The sequence below is a fragment of the Chelonia mydas genome, chromosome 13, assembly GCF_015237465.2.
Source record: "Chelonia mydas isolate rCheMyd1 chromosome 13, rCheMyd1.pri.v2, whole genome shotgun sequence".
Taxonomy (NCBI): Eukaryota; Metazoa; Chordata; order Testudines; family Cheloniidae; genus Chelonia; species Chelonia mydas.
The window spans coordinates 40658362-40675497 of NC_051253.2; the positions used below are offsets into that span (position 1 = coordinate 40658362).

Consider the following 17136-nt stretch of genomic DNA (forward strand, 5'->3'; position numbering starts at 1 on the left):
AACTAAACCCACCCAGCAGGTTCCCTGCTGCAGCCTCCGTCCACATTCCTGGGCAGAGGTGTTACCTCCCCCTCCCCCTCCTGGCTCAGGTGACAGGCTCTCAGGTCTCCCATCCCCAGGGCACATTCCCAGGTCAACACTCCCCCCTCCCTGCTGAATCACATCGTCACATCTCTCCCCCCTTCGAGACTGAACTGAGCGGGCTCACGCTGACCAGTGACCTGGGGAAGTTCGGGGCCCCCTCTCCGGGACAGCGCATCCGCTATCAGGTTGGCACTTCCCTTCCCATGGACCACGTCCATGTCGTAATCCTGCAGGAGCAGGCTCCACCTCAGGAGTTTGGCGCTGGCTCCTTTCATCTGGTGCAGCCAGGTCAGGGGAGAGGGGTCGGTGTAGACGGTGAAATGTCGCCCAAAGAGATAGGGCTCTAGTTTCTTGAGGGACCACACCATGGCCAGGCACTCCTTCTCGATGGCCGCGTAGTGTTGCTCCCGGGGTAGCAACTTCTTGCTCAGATACACGATGGGGTGTCTCTCCCCCTTTTCATCCTCCTGCATTAACACCGCCCCCAGTCCCGTGTCGGAGGCGTCGGTGAACACCACAAAGGGCTTGTCAAAGTCTGGGTTTGCCAGAACTGGGCCACTGACCAGAGCCTCCTTCAGCGCCCGGAAAGCCTCCTGGCACTGTTCGATCCAGACCACCTTGTCTGGCTTCCCCTTCTTGCATAGCTCAGTGATGGGGGTGGCTATGGCGCTAAAGTGGGGCACAAATCTTTGGTAGTATCCTGCCATCCCAATAAAGGCTTGGACCTGCTTTTTGGTGTGGGGAGCGGGCCAGTCTCTGATCACCTCCACCTTGGCTGGTTCCGGCTTTAGGCGGCCACTCCACACCCGATGGCCCAGGTAAGATACTTCAGCCATCCCCACCTTGCACTTCTCCAATTTTACAGTCAGCCCAGCCCCCTGGAGTCGGTCCAGCACTTGTCTAACCTGGGACACGTGGTCCTTCCAGGTCTGGCTAAAGACACAGATGCCATCAATATACACCATGGCAAAACTCTCCATCCCCCTCAGTAGCTGGTCCACCAGACGCTGGAAGGTGGCCGGCGCTCCCTTGAGGCCGAAAGGCAGGGTCAGGAACTCACAGAGCCCCAGAGGGGTGATAAAGGCCAATTTCAGCCGGGCATCTGCATCCAGCGGCACTTGCCAGTAGCCCTTTGTAAGATCCATGGTGGTAAGGTATCGAGCTCCTCCCAGCTTGTCTAGGAGCTCGTCAGGCCTGGGCATGGGGTAGGCATCAGATACAGTGATGGCACTGAGCTTCCGATAGTCCACACAGAACCGGACTGACCCATTCCTTTTGGGGACCAGCACCACCGGCGAGGCCCAAGGGCTGGCCGATGGCTGGATCACCCCCAAAGCCAGCATGTCCCGGACCTCTCTTTCCAGGTCCTGAGCAGTTTTCCCTGTGACTCGGAAGGGGGAGCATCTTATCGGTGGGTGCGACCCCGTCTGCACCCGGTGGACAGTCAGATTAGTGCGTCCAGGCTGGTTGGAAAACAGCTGTCGGTACGGATGCAGAGAGAAAGTCACCATGGGGCCTCCCAGCGGGGAAATAGGGAGAACCCCCTCCCAAGGGGAACGCCTGGTGTCGGGCCCCTCCGACCCGCTCGAGGGGACCAACGTGACCTGAGCTGCTATCACTGTGGCCAGAGAGGCCACGTACGGACCCAGTGCCCCGGGCTCAGGGACAAACTGAGCAGACCCAACCTACCCAGGGTTAACTGGGTAGGGACTCAGCTGGACGAAGGGCAGACGACCCAGGCAAGGGGGGCTACCAGTTTGCCACCTGCTCAGGAGGGAAGAATACCCCCAGCCAGCCCCGCCAGAGGGCTGGAGGCTCTGGACTCAGGGTGCTCCGTTTACAGGGTGGGTGCGGGGCTGTCCCTCCGGAGAGAGTGCCTTGTTCCCCTGGAGGTGGATGGGAGGAAGGTCAATGGATACTGGGATATGGGTGCGGAGGTGACGCTGGCCCGGCCCGAGGTGGTGGCCCCAGATCGGGTGGTGCCCAACACCTACAGGACCTGGAAAGAGAGGTCCGGGACATGCTGGCTTTGGGGGTGATCCAGCCATCGGCCAGCCCTTGGGCCTCGCCGGTGGTGCTGGTCCCCAAAAAGGATGGGTCAGTCCGGTTCTGTGTGGACTATCGGAAGCTCAATGCCATCACTGTATCTGATGCCTACCCCATGCCCAGGCCGGACGAGCTCCTAGACAAGCTGGGAGGAGCTCGATACCTTACCACCATGGACCTTACAAAGGGCTACTGGCAAGTGCCGCTGGATGCAGATGCCCGGCTGAAATCAGCCTTTATCACCCCTCTGGGGCTCTATGAGTTCCTGACCCTGCCTTTCGGCCTCAAGGGAGCGCCGGCCACCTTCCAGCGCCTGGTGGACCAGCTCCTGAGGGGGATGGAGAGTTTTGCCGTGGCGTATATTGACGACATCTGTGTCTTTAGCCAGACCTGGGAGGACCACGTGTCCCAGGTTAGACAAGTGCTGGACCGACTCCAGGGGGCTGGGCTGACTGTAAAAGCGGAGAAGTGCAAGGTGGGGATGGCTGAAGTATCTTACCTGGGCCATCGGGTGGGGAGCGGCCGCCTAAAGCCGGAACCAGCTAAGGTGGAGGTGATCAGAGACTGGCCCGCTCCCCACACCAAAAAGCAGGTCCAAGCCTTTATTGGGATGGCAGGATACTACCGAAGATTTGTGCCCCACTTTAGCGCCATAGCCACCCCCATCACTGAGCTATGCAAGAAGGGGAAGCCAGACAAGGTGGTCTGGACCGAGCAGTGCCAGGAGGCTTTCCGGGCGCTGAAGGAGGCTCTGGTCAGTGGCCCAGTTCTGGCAAACCCAGACTTTGACAAGCCCTTTGTGGTGTTCACCGACGCCTCCGACACGGGACTGGGGGCGGTGTTAATGCAGGAGGATGAAAAGGGGGAGAGACACCCCATCGTGTACCTGAGCAAGAAGTTGCTACCCCGGGAGCAACACTACGCGGCCATCGAGAAGGAGTGCCTGGCCATGGTATGGTCCCTCAAGAAACTAGAGCCCTATCTCTTCGGGCGACACTTCACCGTCTACACCGACCACTCTCCCCTGACCTGGCTGCACCAGATGAAAGGAGCCAACGCCAAGCTCCTGAGGTGGAGCCTGCTCCTGCAGGATTACGACATGGACGTGGTCCACGTGAAGGGAAGTGCCAACCTGATAGCGGATGCGCTGTCCCGGAGAGGGGGCCCCGAACTTCCCCAGGTCACTGGTCACAGTGACCCCGCTCAGTTCAGTCTTGAAGGGGGGAGAGATGTGACGATGTGAAGCAGCAGGGAGGGGGGAGTGTTGGCCTGGGAATGTGCCCTGGGGATGGGAGACCTGAGAGCCTGTTACCTGAGCCAGGAGGGGGAGGGGGAGGTAACACCTCTGCCCAGGAATGTGGACGGAGGCTGCAGCAGGGAACCTGCTGGGTGGGTTTAGTTTCAGTTTGGGGCTGGGTGGAGGAACACAGGGAACCCCAGGGCTGGGGTCTAAGCTCCCTGCTCCCCCAGAAGGACTTCACTGAGGGGTCCTGGGTGTACCCACAAGCTCTGTTTTGGACTGTGTTCCTGTTGTCCAATAAACCTTCTGTTTTACTGGCTGGCTGAGAGTCTCAGTGAATCCCAGGAAGAGGGGTGCAGGGCCTGGACTCCCCCACACTCCGTGACACCGTCCCACACTGAGGTTGGCCAGGTCCCTGAGCTTCCGCAAGGAGGGATCTTTCCTCAACTCGGCCTGGAACTCAGCAGCTGGGGAAGGGATGGGGACCGGTTCCCCCTCATTGGCCTCTCTGAGCCGTGCCCCTCGGCGCTCCCTCCCCACCAGGGTAGGGTCCTGTGCCTCCGGTGTGGTACCCTCCCCAGGGTCAGGTCGCAGTGCCCCTCGCCGGCTCTGGCTACGGGTCACAACCAGAGCGGTCTGGGGGTCGCTTGGCCAGTCCTCTAGGTCTCCCCCCATCAAAACTTCAGTGGGCAAATGGTGGTGTACCCCCACATCCTTGGGGCCCTCCTTGGCCCCCCATTTCAGGTGTACCCTTGCCACGGGCACCTTAAATGGGGTCCCACCCACCCCCGTCAGGGTCAGGTAGGTGTTGGGCACCACCCGATCTGGGGCCACCACCTCGGGCCGGGCCAGCGTCACCTCCGCACCCATATCCCAGTATCCATTGACCTTCCTCCCATCCACCTCCAGGGGAACAAGGCATTCTCTCCGGAGGGACAGCCCCGCACCCACCCTGTAAACGGAGCACCCTGAGTCCAGAGCCTCCAGCCCTCTGGCGGGGCTGGCTGGGGGTATTCTTCCCTCCTGAGCAGGTGGCAAACTGGTAGCCCCCCTTGCCTGGGTCGTCTGCCCTTCGTCCAGCTGAGTCCCTACCCAGTTAACCCTGGGTAGGTTGGGTCTGCTCAGTTTGTCCCTGAGCCCGGGGCACTGGGTCCATACGTGGCCTCTCTGGCCACAGTGATAGCAGCTCAGGTCACGTTGGTCCCCTCGAGAGGGTCGGAGGGGCCCGACACCAGGCGTTCCCCTTGGGAGGGGGTTCTCCCTATTTCCCCGCTGGGAGGCCCCATGGTGACTTTCTCTCTGCATCCGGGAGGGGGGCCTGTTCTTTTGGGACTCCTCCCTGCTACCCCCTGACCGACTGTTCACAAACTCGTCGGCCAGCTGCCCTGTGTGCTGGGGGTTCTCTAGCTTTTTGTCCACCAGCCACAGCCTCAGGTCGGAAGGGCACTGTTCATACAGTTGCTCCAGTACGATTAGGTCAAGCAGATCCTCTTTAGCTTGGACCCCAGCTCTCCACTTGGGGGCATATCCCTGCATTTGGTTGACCAGTTGTAGGTAGGTGGCCTCAGGCGTTTTACGCTGACTCCGGAACCTTCTCCGGTACATCTCGGGGGTCAGCCCAAACTCACGGAGCAGGGCCTGTTTGAACAGTTCATAGTCCCCTGCCTCCGCCCCTGTCATTCGGCTGTACACCTCCACGGCTTTGGGGTCCAGTAAGGGGGTGAGGAACTGGAGCCTGTCTGCAGGGTCAACCCTGTGCATCTCGCAGGCATTTTCAAAGGCCGTCAGGAAGCTATCTATGTCCTCCCCCTCCTTCCGCTGGGCCAGGAAGCACTTATCAAAGCTCCTTGCAGTCTTGGGTCCCCCCTCACTCACCGCAGCCGGGGCCCCACTGCTCCTCAGCCTGGCCAGCTCCAGTTCATGCTGTCTTTGTTTCTCCTTCTCCTGACGTTCCCTCTCCTTCTCCTCCTGCTCATGTTGACGTTGTTTCTCCTCATGTGGACGTTGTTTCTCCTCATGTTGACGTTGTTTTTCATGATCCTCCAGCTCCCTCATTTTCATCTCCCTCTCCCATTCCAGCCGCCTCCACTCCAGGGATGGGGAGCTCCGCCGGGAGGATCCCCTGTTGGCTGCTGGGGTCAGGGTGCCCTCGGTATTCGCTGGGCTTCCCCCAACCCCTCCCCCAGGCATAGGTAGGGAGGGTCTCGGGATGTCCTGGGCAGCAGTCTGACCCCTCCCAGCCCGATCAGGCCCCAGGGCCCACGCTGCGTCCGCCGGGCGGCTTCCCTCAGGGACAGGGATCGGGTCATCCAAGCGATCCCTCTCCTCCAACTGGGCAATCAGCTGTTCCTTGGTGGACCTCCCGATGCGCAGCCCCCTCTGCCTGCACATCTCCACCAGGTCGCTCTTAAGGCGCTTAGCGTACATCTCCCTGCTGGCCACTCGCAGGCCGGGCAGCTTTCCACGATTTCCAGGAAAAGCCCCTAGTGTGCCGGTCCTTCTTGAGGTCACCACCTCTTTGCCAGGGTTGAGCTGCAGACTCCTCTGCCCCTGGGACCGCTCGCTGCAATCCCCCTGGGGACCCTGTTACTGCAAAAGTCCTTCTCTCTGGTCACACACTCCCAGGGGTTAACCGCCCCCTGAAACTGTCTCCCTCTGAATCTTCAGCAAGCCTGGTCCCTGTCAATCCCCCTTCGTTTTACTACTCCCCAGTCACTCACTGCAGGAAGCGCCATTCACGGGGTGCAGTAGATCCCACCACTGCCACCAGTTGTCACGGAGTGTGGGGGAGTCCAGGCCCTGCACCTCTCTTCCTGGGATTCACTGAGACTCTCAGCCAGCCAGTAAAACAGAAGGTTTATTGGACAACAGGAACACAGTCCAAAACGGAGCTTGTGGGTACACCCAGGACCCCTCAATCAAGTCCTTCTGGGGGAGCAGGGAGCTTAGACCCCAGCCCTGGGGTTCCCTGTGTTCCTCCACCCAGCCCCAAACTGAAACTAAACCCACCCAGCAGGTTCCCTGCTGCAGCCTCCGTCCACATTCCTGGGCAGAGGTGTTACCTCCCCCTCCCCCTCCTGGCTCAGGTGACAGGCTCTCAGGTCTCCCATCCCCAGGGCACATTCCCAGGTCAACACTCCCCCCTCCCTGCTGCATCACATCGTCATAATCACCCCTACCATTCCAAGGCATGTGGGTATCTCCGACTGTGGATAAATTTTCCAGGAGGCTGGAGCGCTGTGTGGGGGATGGGACAGTCAGACCCCCGCTTCCTGTCTGGAATTGTAAAATAAACTTCGCAGCAGTGGATACTTAAAACTGCGGTGGGCAGAGACAATAAGGAGAAAGGATGCCCCGATGCTGAGACTGTCCTAGAGGTATCTAATGGGGAGGGAAGGCTAGTTTTAGGAGCATGGACTGACAAGCACTTGGGGGAAAGGGGAGGGAACCAGGCCCTGAGAAGAAGACTCAGGTTCTGGGCTGGGTTTGCAGTGATAGGAATGAGGAACACCTTGGAAAAGGGACGTTTTCTGTAGGGGCTTTTTAAACACAGAACTGCACAGTCAACCTGTGGAACTCCTTGCCAGAGGATGCTGTGAAGGCCAAGACTATAACAGCGTTGAAAGAAGAACTAGGTAGGTTCATGGAGGACAGGTCCGTCAATGGCTATTAGTCAGGATGGGCAGGGATGGTGTCCCTGGCCTCTGTTTGCCAGAAGCTGGGAATGGGTGACAGGGGATGAATCACTTGATGATTCCCTGTTCCGTTCATTCCCTCTGGGGCACCTGGCACTGAGCACTGTTGGAAGACAGGACACTGGACTAGATGGACCTTGGGTCTAACCCAGTCTGGCCATTCATATGTTCGTATGTAACAGTGAGTGGGGTGGGTGCACTGCTCCTGGCAGGCTGGGATGAGGCCTGGGTGATGTTTGGGGCTCCAGGGAAAGGAACAGCCACAGAGAGTTCCCGATGGGGGTTGAAGCAGGCAGGGAAACGTCCAGCCAACAACGAGTTCGGCTTCTGGGGGGAGACTGAGGCACCAGAATCTGTGGATTTGCCCCAGGTTCCCTGCGCTGCGCTGAGTGGGAGGGGGCTGGGCAGGGAGAGACGCTGCAGGGTCTGGGCGTTGTCAGAGCAGGGGCTGCGCTGGCTGGGACACGGGGAGAGTCTGAACCAAGCCCGGGGGAGAAATGCAGCAGCTTCTTGTTGGGTGCTTTCCACATAGAAAAGCCGGAGTGTGTGCGAGAGAGCGAGACTGCGGCCCCTAAGGAAGGAAGGAGGATTGGGGGGACCTGTGTGCTGGGGGTTCGTGCTGGAAATAGACCTTAGTCTACACAGACATGCAGAGACACTCACAGGCAAACAGATCGACACCTCCCCCGGTCCCTGCCCGCGCCGGACTCTGCACATCTGTGAATCGGTCCCGCCTGTTCCTAGAGCCACTGAAATACAAACAACTCGCGTGTTTCGGCGGTAGCTGGCCGGGATCCCTGGGGCAGCTGGCAGGTCATTCGGGTGCAGAGAGACTGGGCGGCTTCTGGGGGCACTTTTCATAATATCCCTGGGGCTGTTTGTCCTGTTCTAGCCACTGGGTGTGTGTGGGCAGCGCGTGTGTCTGTGTGTGTCTCTGTGTGTGTGGGCAGAGTGTGTGTGTGGGGGGGGGGGGCTCAAATTGGCTTTGTCCCTCTGGCCTGACTTTGCTCTTTATCAGCCGCTTCCCCGTTTTGTACCAGCCCCGCTCTGCTCTGGGTCACTGTGTGTCCGGCGCTGGACCAGGCGGCGGTGTCGGCGGCTGTCGGGGAGGGGAGCGGCAGGGAGAGCGCATGTTTAGCCTTGTCCCTGGAGATGGTCAAGCGGCTCTGGAGAGACGGGGCGTTGCTTGTGCCCCCACTGCTGGGATTAACCCTTGCCGGCCACTCCAGCCCTTTGCCGGGAGGCTGCCGGACCCAGTCCCGACCATAACCGCCGCTAGTGATGGAGAACCCGGAGACAGCGCAGGGCAGGGTGAGGGTCTCTCCGGGCTTCGCTGGCCCCGGACGGGACTGGACCAGCCGCACCTGGGAGACGACACCTGGGCAAAGCTAAATGAAGCAAGGAAGGAATTAGCCACTGAATGTCTGTGTCCCTAGTTCCCCCACTGACCCAGAGACACTCACGGGTGTGGGCTGAGAACAGGGAGAGGAAAAGCAACAGGATTTCAGTCTCGTTTTCATAGAATGAGGGAAATTCCCCAGGGGCTAGGAACTGGCAGTTCTGTAACTGGCTCCTAGAACCAGGGGTCTGTATTTAAACAGGAGCCCCCGGGGCAGGGATTTGCATGCGGGTTCCCCAGGGCGGGTATAAGAGATGACGGGGGTGAGCGCTCAGCGCATGGCGATGTCCCCTCGGGGACAGGGGTCCCCTTTGCACCCCAGGGAGACCCTGCGCTCAGCTCAGCGCACATGCAGCGACAGGAGGTGGCTGGAAGGGGAGGGAGGAGGGCCCAGGGGGCAGGGCACTGGATTGGGACACAGGAGACCCGCAGGGACCGGGATCTGCATGTTGGTTGTCGGTGAGGTTGACGTGGTTCCTGTGGCAGCTCCGAGGTAAATCGTGTCCAGAGAAACTGGGTGTCTTCTGGGGGCATTTTTAGAAACATTTGTTTGTACATGTGCTTGTCCTACTCGCTCCACTGTGCTCAGTCTCGCTGTCTCTGCGGGGCTCCGCTGTCCCTGAATCTCTGGCCTCCCTAGGCTGTTTAGAAACCACCGCCCCCCTTGGTGTGCCAGCCCCTGGTCTGCTCTGGGTCACTGCCTCTCCTGGCGCAGTAACACTGACCCTCGCCTTAACCAGAAACCTGCATTTATCCCCTAACCCCAACCGAAAACATCCCCTAATCCCTTTCTCTTAACACATAAGATATATTATCCCCCCCCCCCCGGGTCTCCCCTAAATTCTCTCCTAAAGGCAACCAGGAGAGGGAAGAGAAACCCCAAGACTGTTCCATCCATCCCCAGTGTTTTTTTATTGGGGATAAGTGGCTGCTGGCACCCAGGAATCACCAATTCGGCCCCTGCACAGCTCGCTCTGCCTTTTTGTTGAAATTCCTCGGGAGGTGGGATTTTGTGCCATCAAGATAAACATGACTTCCGGTGCCTCTGTTTGTGGGTGTCTCACCCAGATTGTTGGTGCTTCGAGCTCTTTGATAATTCCCGTCCCTCGTGCCCTTTGAGACTCGTCCTTCGTTAGCCGCCAGAGCGGCTCCAGCTACAGAGAGCTGACGCAGTGGCTGTCCTTGAAATATGTAAGGACCTATCCTGGATCCTGTGAACATTACTGGCCTGTAGCCAAGAGGAGTTTGGAGATAATTAGGCTCAGCAGAATTTTTTTTTAAATAGTTTTGACAGCCAATATTGATGTCTATTTGAAACCACTTTTGATTGTTATATAGTTGCACCGAATTGTGTGTTTCCAGCATTATTTTACTTTGAGAATTTGTACATTTCAATGCTGGTGGAAGGAAATATGTTTTCGGGGGTGGGAGGGTTTCTGTGTGTTTGATGAAATCTGATCCGTCCAAGCCTGCAGATAGTGCAAGACCTGGGATATTAAATGCTCTGCATGGAAACTCCTTCCCCTTTTTGTGCCAGTCCCGCGGTGCTCTGGGTCACTGTGTACCGCGGGCAGTAAGAGGTGGCGGTGTCCGCAGCTGTCAGGGAGACCTGGTTCTTGGAGGAATCTGCAGAGAGGGTGACTCGTCCCAGGAGGGACGGGGCGTAACTTGTACCCCCGCTATTTGGATGTAGGAGTCCCATCCATTCCAGCCCTTTCCCGACAGCCTGTCGGACCCATTGCCAGGAGTAACTGCCGTCAGTGACGGAGACCCCGGAGACAGCGCAGGTCAGGGCGAGAACCTCTCCAGGCTTCACCGCCCTCGGGCCGGACTGGACTGGGGCACCTGAGACAGGACACCTGGGGAAAGGAAGCAAAGCGAGGAATGATTTAGCCACTGAATGTCTCTGTGTGTGTCCCTAATTCCCTCACGTGTCCCAGAGACACTCACGGCTGTGGGCAGAGAACGGTGAAAGGAAAAGCCACAGAGATTTCATTCTCGTTTTCAGAGAATGAGGGAAACTCCCCAGCGGGAAGGACCGGGCAGTTCTGTGCCTGGGGAGGGACTGAGGCTCCTAGAACCAGGGGTTTGGATTTAAACAGGACCCCCAGGGGCAGGGATTTGCATGCGGGTTCCCCAGGGTGGCTATAACAGATGACGGGGGAGAATGCTCAGTACATGGCGATGTCCCCTCGGGGACAGGTGTCCCCATTACACCCCAGAGAGGCCGTGCGCTCAGCTCAGAGCCCATGGAATGGGAGGAGGGGCGGGTTGGGGGGTCCGGAGGACAGGGTCTGGGACTGGGATTCAGGAGTCCCTGCTGGGCCAGGGATTTGCATGCGGGTTTCAGCCAGTGTGGAAAGACTACCAGCGAGACCCCTGTCCAGGGAGTGCTGTCTGGTGCCCGGGAGAGCCACACACCCACTTCATGTCACAGGGTGTGATCCGAAGCCTGCTGAAGTCTATGGGTGTCTGTGACATTCTCTGATTAGAATATGACCCTATAGATCATTGTTGCAACCACTGTTATATATTTGCAGCAAATATTGTACAAAGGTTGTCGAGTCAGGGTCTATGACAAGGTTATGACTTGCTGGTTATGATGATGCTATCTGCATGCAAGTATCATGTTTGTACTTGAAGTTATGAATATTGGCTCTATAGCTGGATTTCAAATGTTTGCTCCTGGGATACAGCCCACAAGGTAGCCAGTCAGCACATCTTGGAGGAACTATTCAAATTGAGTGGCCCATCAAAAGGTCACTTCACTGACAGTGGACCATGGGAGACGCCCAGCTACCCTGAGTGGACTGTCCTATAAATGTGCTGTTTGGGGTGTAGGTGATGACATCCTGAAATGACTGAGCGAAACTGGGCATGAACATGTGACTTGCCCATGTGACCCCAAACACTGTCTGGTCACCTGGGATTCTCCACTAGCTAAACTGAGGTTTTTGTTTGAAGTAATGGGTTTCCCTCACCATGGCAAAGGGTATAAATGGCTCTGGAAACCCCTCTATTTTGACTTTCTCCTCCTCCAGCCTCTGTCCTGCTCAAACCTCTGGACTATGAACTTATATTAATGGGAGCATTCTAACCAAGGATTGAGGACCTTCCAATGATTTGGAAGCAGCTAGAGACTTGACTTAAGTCAGCGGTTTATTCCATCACTGCTACAAGTCTGAACCAAGAACTTTGCCATTACTGTATGTATTTGATTCCTTTAACCACTTTTAACTCTCATCTTTCTTTCTTTCTTTCTTTCTTTCTTTCTTTCTTTCTTTCTTTCTTTCTTTCTTTCTTTCTTTCTTTCTTTCTTTCTTTCTTTCTATAAATAAACCTTTAGATTTTAGATACTAAGGGATTGACATCAGCGTGACCTTAGGGTAAGATCTAAGTTATGTATTGACCTGGGTGTGTGGCTGGTCCTTTGGGATCAGAAGATGCTATTATTTGATGAGACTGGTTCTAAAGAACCACTCATCTCTAAATCCAGTGTTTTTGGTGGTGACATAATGCCCAAGGAATCTGCTTTTATGACTTCTTAGCCAGTGTGGTGAAATAGAAGTTTACTTTTATTGCTGGTTTGGTATATCCTATGGGGGATTAACCACCAGTTTTGGGTTGTGTTTGCTCTATTTTTCAGCAGTTCGTCCTGAATTTGGTATCTTCAGTTGTGACCCACTGAGGCACAGTTTACAGTGTCTCTCCAACAGAGCAGGGGCTAATGCAAAATGGGCTGGGCAAATAAAATCAATTGATATAATGTACAGGCTGGGTCAGTAGAGGTGAGATCGTCCTGAAAATCTGTGTTGGGGGTGGAGAGAAATCAGCCGAAGTGGCGGGGAGAGAAATCAGAGAATGGTAGGACTGGAAGGGACCATGAGAGGTCCTGTAGTCCAAGCCCTTGTGCTCATGGCAGGGCGCAGTGTGATCTAGACCATCCCGGACAGGTGTTTGTTTCAGGCATCAGAGACCAACAAATACCTTCAGTGAGCGGAGAGGGGACTGGGCATGGAGAGAAGATGCATCTTCTGGGCTGTCTTGTGATTATAGAGGTGAGGGGCCCTCAGCCAGGAATGAAGAGTCCAACTACTGTGGTGTGTCACTGGCCCTGCTGTGTGATCTTGGGAAGCCATTTCCCTAGGCTGTGCCTCCCTTCCCCTTTGTCTGTGCAGACTGTGAGCTCTCCAAGGCAGCGACAGACAGCACCTGCCCACGGCCCCTTCTCGGCTGGGGAGTGTGGACGCTAATGTCATATCCACAATCACAACAACTCCTAATTTCCCATTATTTGCACCAGGAACGACAATACATTTACTCCGGTAGGGAAAGTGGCTGAAACCTTTTGCAGGATCATGTTTCCATGTGCGACACTTCCTCTCCCCAGGCTTGTGAATCTGGGTGGTAAGGCGGGGTGACGGCGCGTCCAGGGCCTCTCTAGGGTTCTCTAGTCTAGTCTAGTCTCTGTCCGTTCTGATACAGAGGTTACCCCAGCGTCTGGGCGCCTCCCTGTGCATTGCTTTCACTCACCTTGCAGTTCCTATCACTGTGTATCACTGCTCGCAAATTACCATTTCCCTGTCCCAGCCCTATGCCCATGGGCAACACTAGTTCTTCCAGCGAGGCTCAGCAGTGAACCCTGAGGTGTGAATGGCAGGTGAGTGGGAGAGAAGCAGCTGGGGATGAGAGAACATGGTGAGAGTTGGGGGTTGCCGGTCGTTCCCTTGTTTAACCCTTAGTCCTGCAATGAGAAGTGACATTCTTGTCACTGCTGTTCTGCAATATCAGGGTATCCTTTCTGTCACGGAGTCCCTGGGCGATGCTCTGGAACTGCTCCCTATGAAGCCAGTCAGGACTCTGGGGAAGTCTCCTTTCTGTGAGCAGCCTGTCTTCAGGACCCACAGCTCACCCAGCTTCCACCTTCCTGGGTCTGACCTCGGAGCATTCAACATCCCCTGCCCCTCCGTGCGCTTCCCACAGCGAGTCTGCTCAGGCGGGGCTCCTGGGGAAGCCAGAGGGTCCTGCACCCCAACTTCACAGTCAGACGTGACTCTCAGCCAGCCAGGAAAACAGAAGGTTTATTAGACGACAGGACCATGGTCGAAAACAGAGCTTGCAGGTGCAGAGAACAGGACCCCTCAGCTGCATCCATTTTGGGGGGCAGTGAGCCAGACAACCACGTCTGCACTTCACTCTTCCTCCCCAGCCAGCCCCAAACTGAAACTCCCTCCAGCCCGTCCTCCTCTGGGCTTTGTCCCTGTCCCCGGCCAGGAGGTCACCTGATTCCTTTGTTCTCCAACCCTTTAGCTCTCACCTTGCAGGGGGGAAGGGCCAGGCCATCAGTTGCCAGGAAACAGGGTGTCGGCCATTCTCTGTGTCCAGACCCCTGCACACACCTGCCCTCTGGGGCTCTGCAATGATCATACACCCTTACCCCACCCCCTAGATACTTAAGAACTGCCTAGGGGAAACTGAGGCACCCCCACACTATTCAGAGGAAACATTAAGAACAGTCCCACTTTGTCACACTTTCCTTGTGTGAATTTTATGATATCTTGAGATATCTGATACCTTAGAGATCCTCTGTCCTTCTCTATTCCTGCCTGTGTCCCTCTGAGAGGAAAATCACAGCGTTAAATGCCCTGAATGTCTGTATAGAAACCGCTTCCCCTTTTCGTACAGGTCCTGCTCTGCTCGGTGTCACTGTGTCTCTGGCGCAGTAATACGTGGCGGTGTCTGCGGCTGTCAGCGAGCGGAGCTGCAGGGAGAACTGGTTCTTGGCGGTGTCTGCAGAGATGGCGATTCGGCTCTGGAAAGCCGGGGCGTAGTTTGTGCCTCGGCTAGGTCCGTATATATACCCCATGTACTCCAAGCCTTTCCCAGGAGCCTGCCGGATCCAAGCCCAGTCAGAGCCAGAAGAAATGGTGTAACCAGACACGGCGCAGGTCTGTGTGAGGGGCTCTCCAGGCTTCACCACGCCCGGCCCGGACTGGACCAGCTGGATTTGGGACCGGGCGCCTGCAAAGACAGGAAACGTTACATTTAAATCCTGACCGCTCTTCCTCAGGGTTTGATCATTTCCCCCCGGATTTCTCCTCCTGACTTACAGGGCGAGAGAGCGAGTAAAACCAGAAGTGACAACGCCTTTTCCATCTTCTTGAAAAGGGGGAAAAGGGGAGAAATGAAATTGGCTTCAGCCCCTGGGCAGGCAGATCCCCGTGACAGCCCAGGAGCTGCTATTTAAAGGGAGACCCTGGCTGGGGGATTTGCATAAAGATCAGACACTCTAATATCACCCTTGAAAAGAAGATGAAACCACACGAGCTATTCAGCTCCTTCTGTTCAGTGGCTCTCTCAGAGCTGTGTGACAGGGCAGGGCAATGAACCGGCTATTAGCGTATGCTGGGTGTTCTTTCTTTCTTTCTTTCTTTCTTTCTTTCTTTCTTTCTTTCTTTCTTTCTTTCTTTCTTCCTGCCCTGGCTTCGTGCTGCTCAGGGAAGTGGCCGGGACGTCTCTGTGGCCCCTAACGTGGAGGCAGGAAGTCGCTGCACTTGGCCCCCGCCCTGGGCACCGACTCTGCAGCTCCCATTGCCTCTGACTGTCAGAAGCTGGGACTGGACTACAGTGTATGGACCACTACACACATCGCCCTGTTCTCTTCATTCCTTCTGAAGCATCTGGCACCAGCCACTGTTGGAAGACAGGGTACTGGGCGAGACAGACTAGTGATCTTACTGACCCAGCATGGCTGTTCCTATGTTCTAGACTAGGTTCTTGTACCGGTCCCCTTCACCATAGTTGTGAGCAATTGTGTTTCTTATTGGGGTTATAAAATTGTTGTTCCTTTGAACATTGCGATACAAGAACATTTAATCTTGCAAAGAGGCTCTCAAATGCGTTGTTCCGTCCTTTCAGTAAAAATATCATTACTCTCCCTTACACCCTGAAAAGCCGGAAATGGTGTGACAGGACAGGAGGGAATTGTTGGAATTTCCCACACAGGTTGCTGTATAACCAGCTCTCTGCTTCTTTTCTCCCGGGACTTTCCTGGCCAGACACCGCCACTTATTATTATTTTTGGAGGTGCTGGGCCCCTGCAGCTCTCTCTGACCTCAGGCAGAGCAGCGCCTGCTTAGCACCTCTGACATTGGCTCCCCTGGAGCAACATTTCTGACACCGGTTTCTGAGTCTGGGAGCGTGAATCATTCGGTGCCCAAGGCCAGTCACAGCGAGCCAGATTCCCAGAAGTGGATAATCCCCCACAGCAGTGACTGAGGGTCAATCAGAGACGCAGGGGCCGAGCATCTTTTGGAAACCAGGCCCAGAGTATCCCACCGTTAATGTAGCCGTCACCCCGTCTCAGTGAGTCCCCGGGTCCACATGTCAGTGCGCTGCACGAGGAAGCGGTGGAAGGGGCTGGGAGAGGGTGGGATGTGGGGGGAGAAACGGGGTTGGTTCCTGTGATCCCACTGTGGGCGAATGCCCCGTCTGTCTCTTCTCCTAGAGCACGAATTGAGTGTTCAAGTCGCCTGACTATTGAGAAATCCGCTTCCCCTTTCTGTGCCAGTCCCGGCTCTGCTCCGTGTCACCGTGTGTCGGGCACAGTAACAGGTGCCGGTGTCCGCAGCTGCCAGGGAGCGGAGCTGGAGATAAACTTCCTCCTTCGAGGGGTCCCTGGTGATGGTGACCCGAGGTGTGAGAGCCGAGTTGTACTCTGTGGTCCCTCCCTGTGCAGCGCAGCGGATAACCGCCATCCACTCCAGCCCTTTCCCGGGGAGCTGCCGGGCCCCACGCCAATGGTAGCTGCTGACGGAGACTCCGGAGACTTCACAGGTGATGCTGAGGGTCTCTCCGGGCTTCACCACGCCCGGGCTGGGCTAGATCAACTGCATCCGGGAGAGAACATCTCGCGGGGCGGGGAGAAAAGCAAACGTTACCCACCGGAAAAGTCTGCGGCTCGGTCCCTGATTTCCCCCACTAGCCGACAGACACTCACAGGCCGGGGCAGAGAACAGGGCAGGAAAAGCCACAGAGATTTCATTCTCGTTTTCATAGAATGAAGGAAATTCCCCAGCGGGCAGGACCGGGCAGTTCTGTGTCCGGGGGGAGACTGAGAATCAGGGGTTTGGATTTAAACAGGAGCCCCCCGGGGCAGAGATTCGCACGCGGGTTCCCCGGGACGGGTGTAAGAGTAGGCGGGATTGAGCGATCAGCACATGGCGATGTCCCCTCGGGGACAGGGGTCCCCTTTACACCCCAGAGACACAGTGCGCTCAGCTCAGGGCACATGTACATTGGTCTGGTGATTCGCCTGGGGCCCCAGGAGCTAGGACAGAAGTCGCAGGGTCAGATCCTAAATAACTCAGACCCTCCCTGTTGCCGTTGGGTAAATCCACGTCGGGGCTGTGGGGGCACAGATACCACTCGAGTTAGTGGGAGGTGGGTGCCCACATACCCTAGGCCAGTGGGGTAATCTCCGCCTTAGTGTGTCCGGGCCTCAGTGCCTCGTCTGTAAAATGGGGTTAAGGAGACTTCCCTGCCTCAGTGCGGATTGTGAGGGTCAAATCCAGGAATCAGAGTAGCAGCCCTGTTAGTCTGTATCCCCAAAAAGAACAGGAGGACTTGTGGCACCTTAGAGACTAACCAATGTATTTGAGCACAAGCTTTCG

The 17136-nt window shown here is 56.4% G+C and overlaps 2 protein-coding genes, 1 long non-coding RNA gene and 2 gene segments (V, D, J or C); 1 reads left to right on the forward strand and 4 right to left on the reverse strand.

The window, feature by feature from the left end:
- LOC102940154 (immunoglobulin epsilon heavy chain-like) overlaps positions 1 to 17136 on the reverse strand; it is a 1331510-nt gene that overhangs the window by 556468 nt on the left and 757906 nt on the right. The window lies entirely within an intron of this gene.
- The window catches only part of LOC119563587, a 797667-nt gene that overhangs the window by 536436 nt on the left and 244095 nt on the right, over positions 1 to 17136 (reverse strand). The window contains 1 exon segment of the C gene segment in view: positions 9118 to 9124. Within this exon segment, the coding sequence occupies positions 9118 to 9124 (7 nt within the window).
- The window catches only part of LOC119568011, a 937337-nt gene that overhangs the window by 174371 nt on the left and 745830 nt on the right, over positions 1 to 17136 (reverse strand). Inside the window, 1 exon segment of the C gene segment in view lies at positions 15831 to 15840. Within this exon segment, the coding sequence occupies positions 15831 to 15840 (10 nt within the window).
- Positions 1 to 17136, reverse strand: part of LOC102948108 — an 883083-nt gene that overhangs the window by 148863 nt on the left and 717084 nt on the right. The window lies entirely within an intron of this gene.
- The window catches only part of LOC122462699, a 480831-nt gene that overhangs the window by 99785 nt on the left and 363910 nt on the right, over positions 1 to 17136 (forward strand). The window lies entirely within an intron of this gene.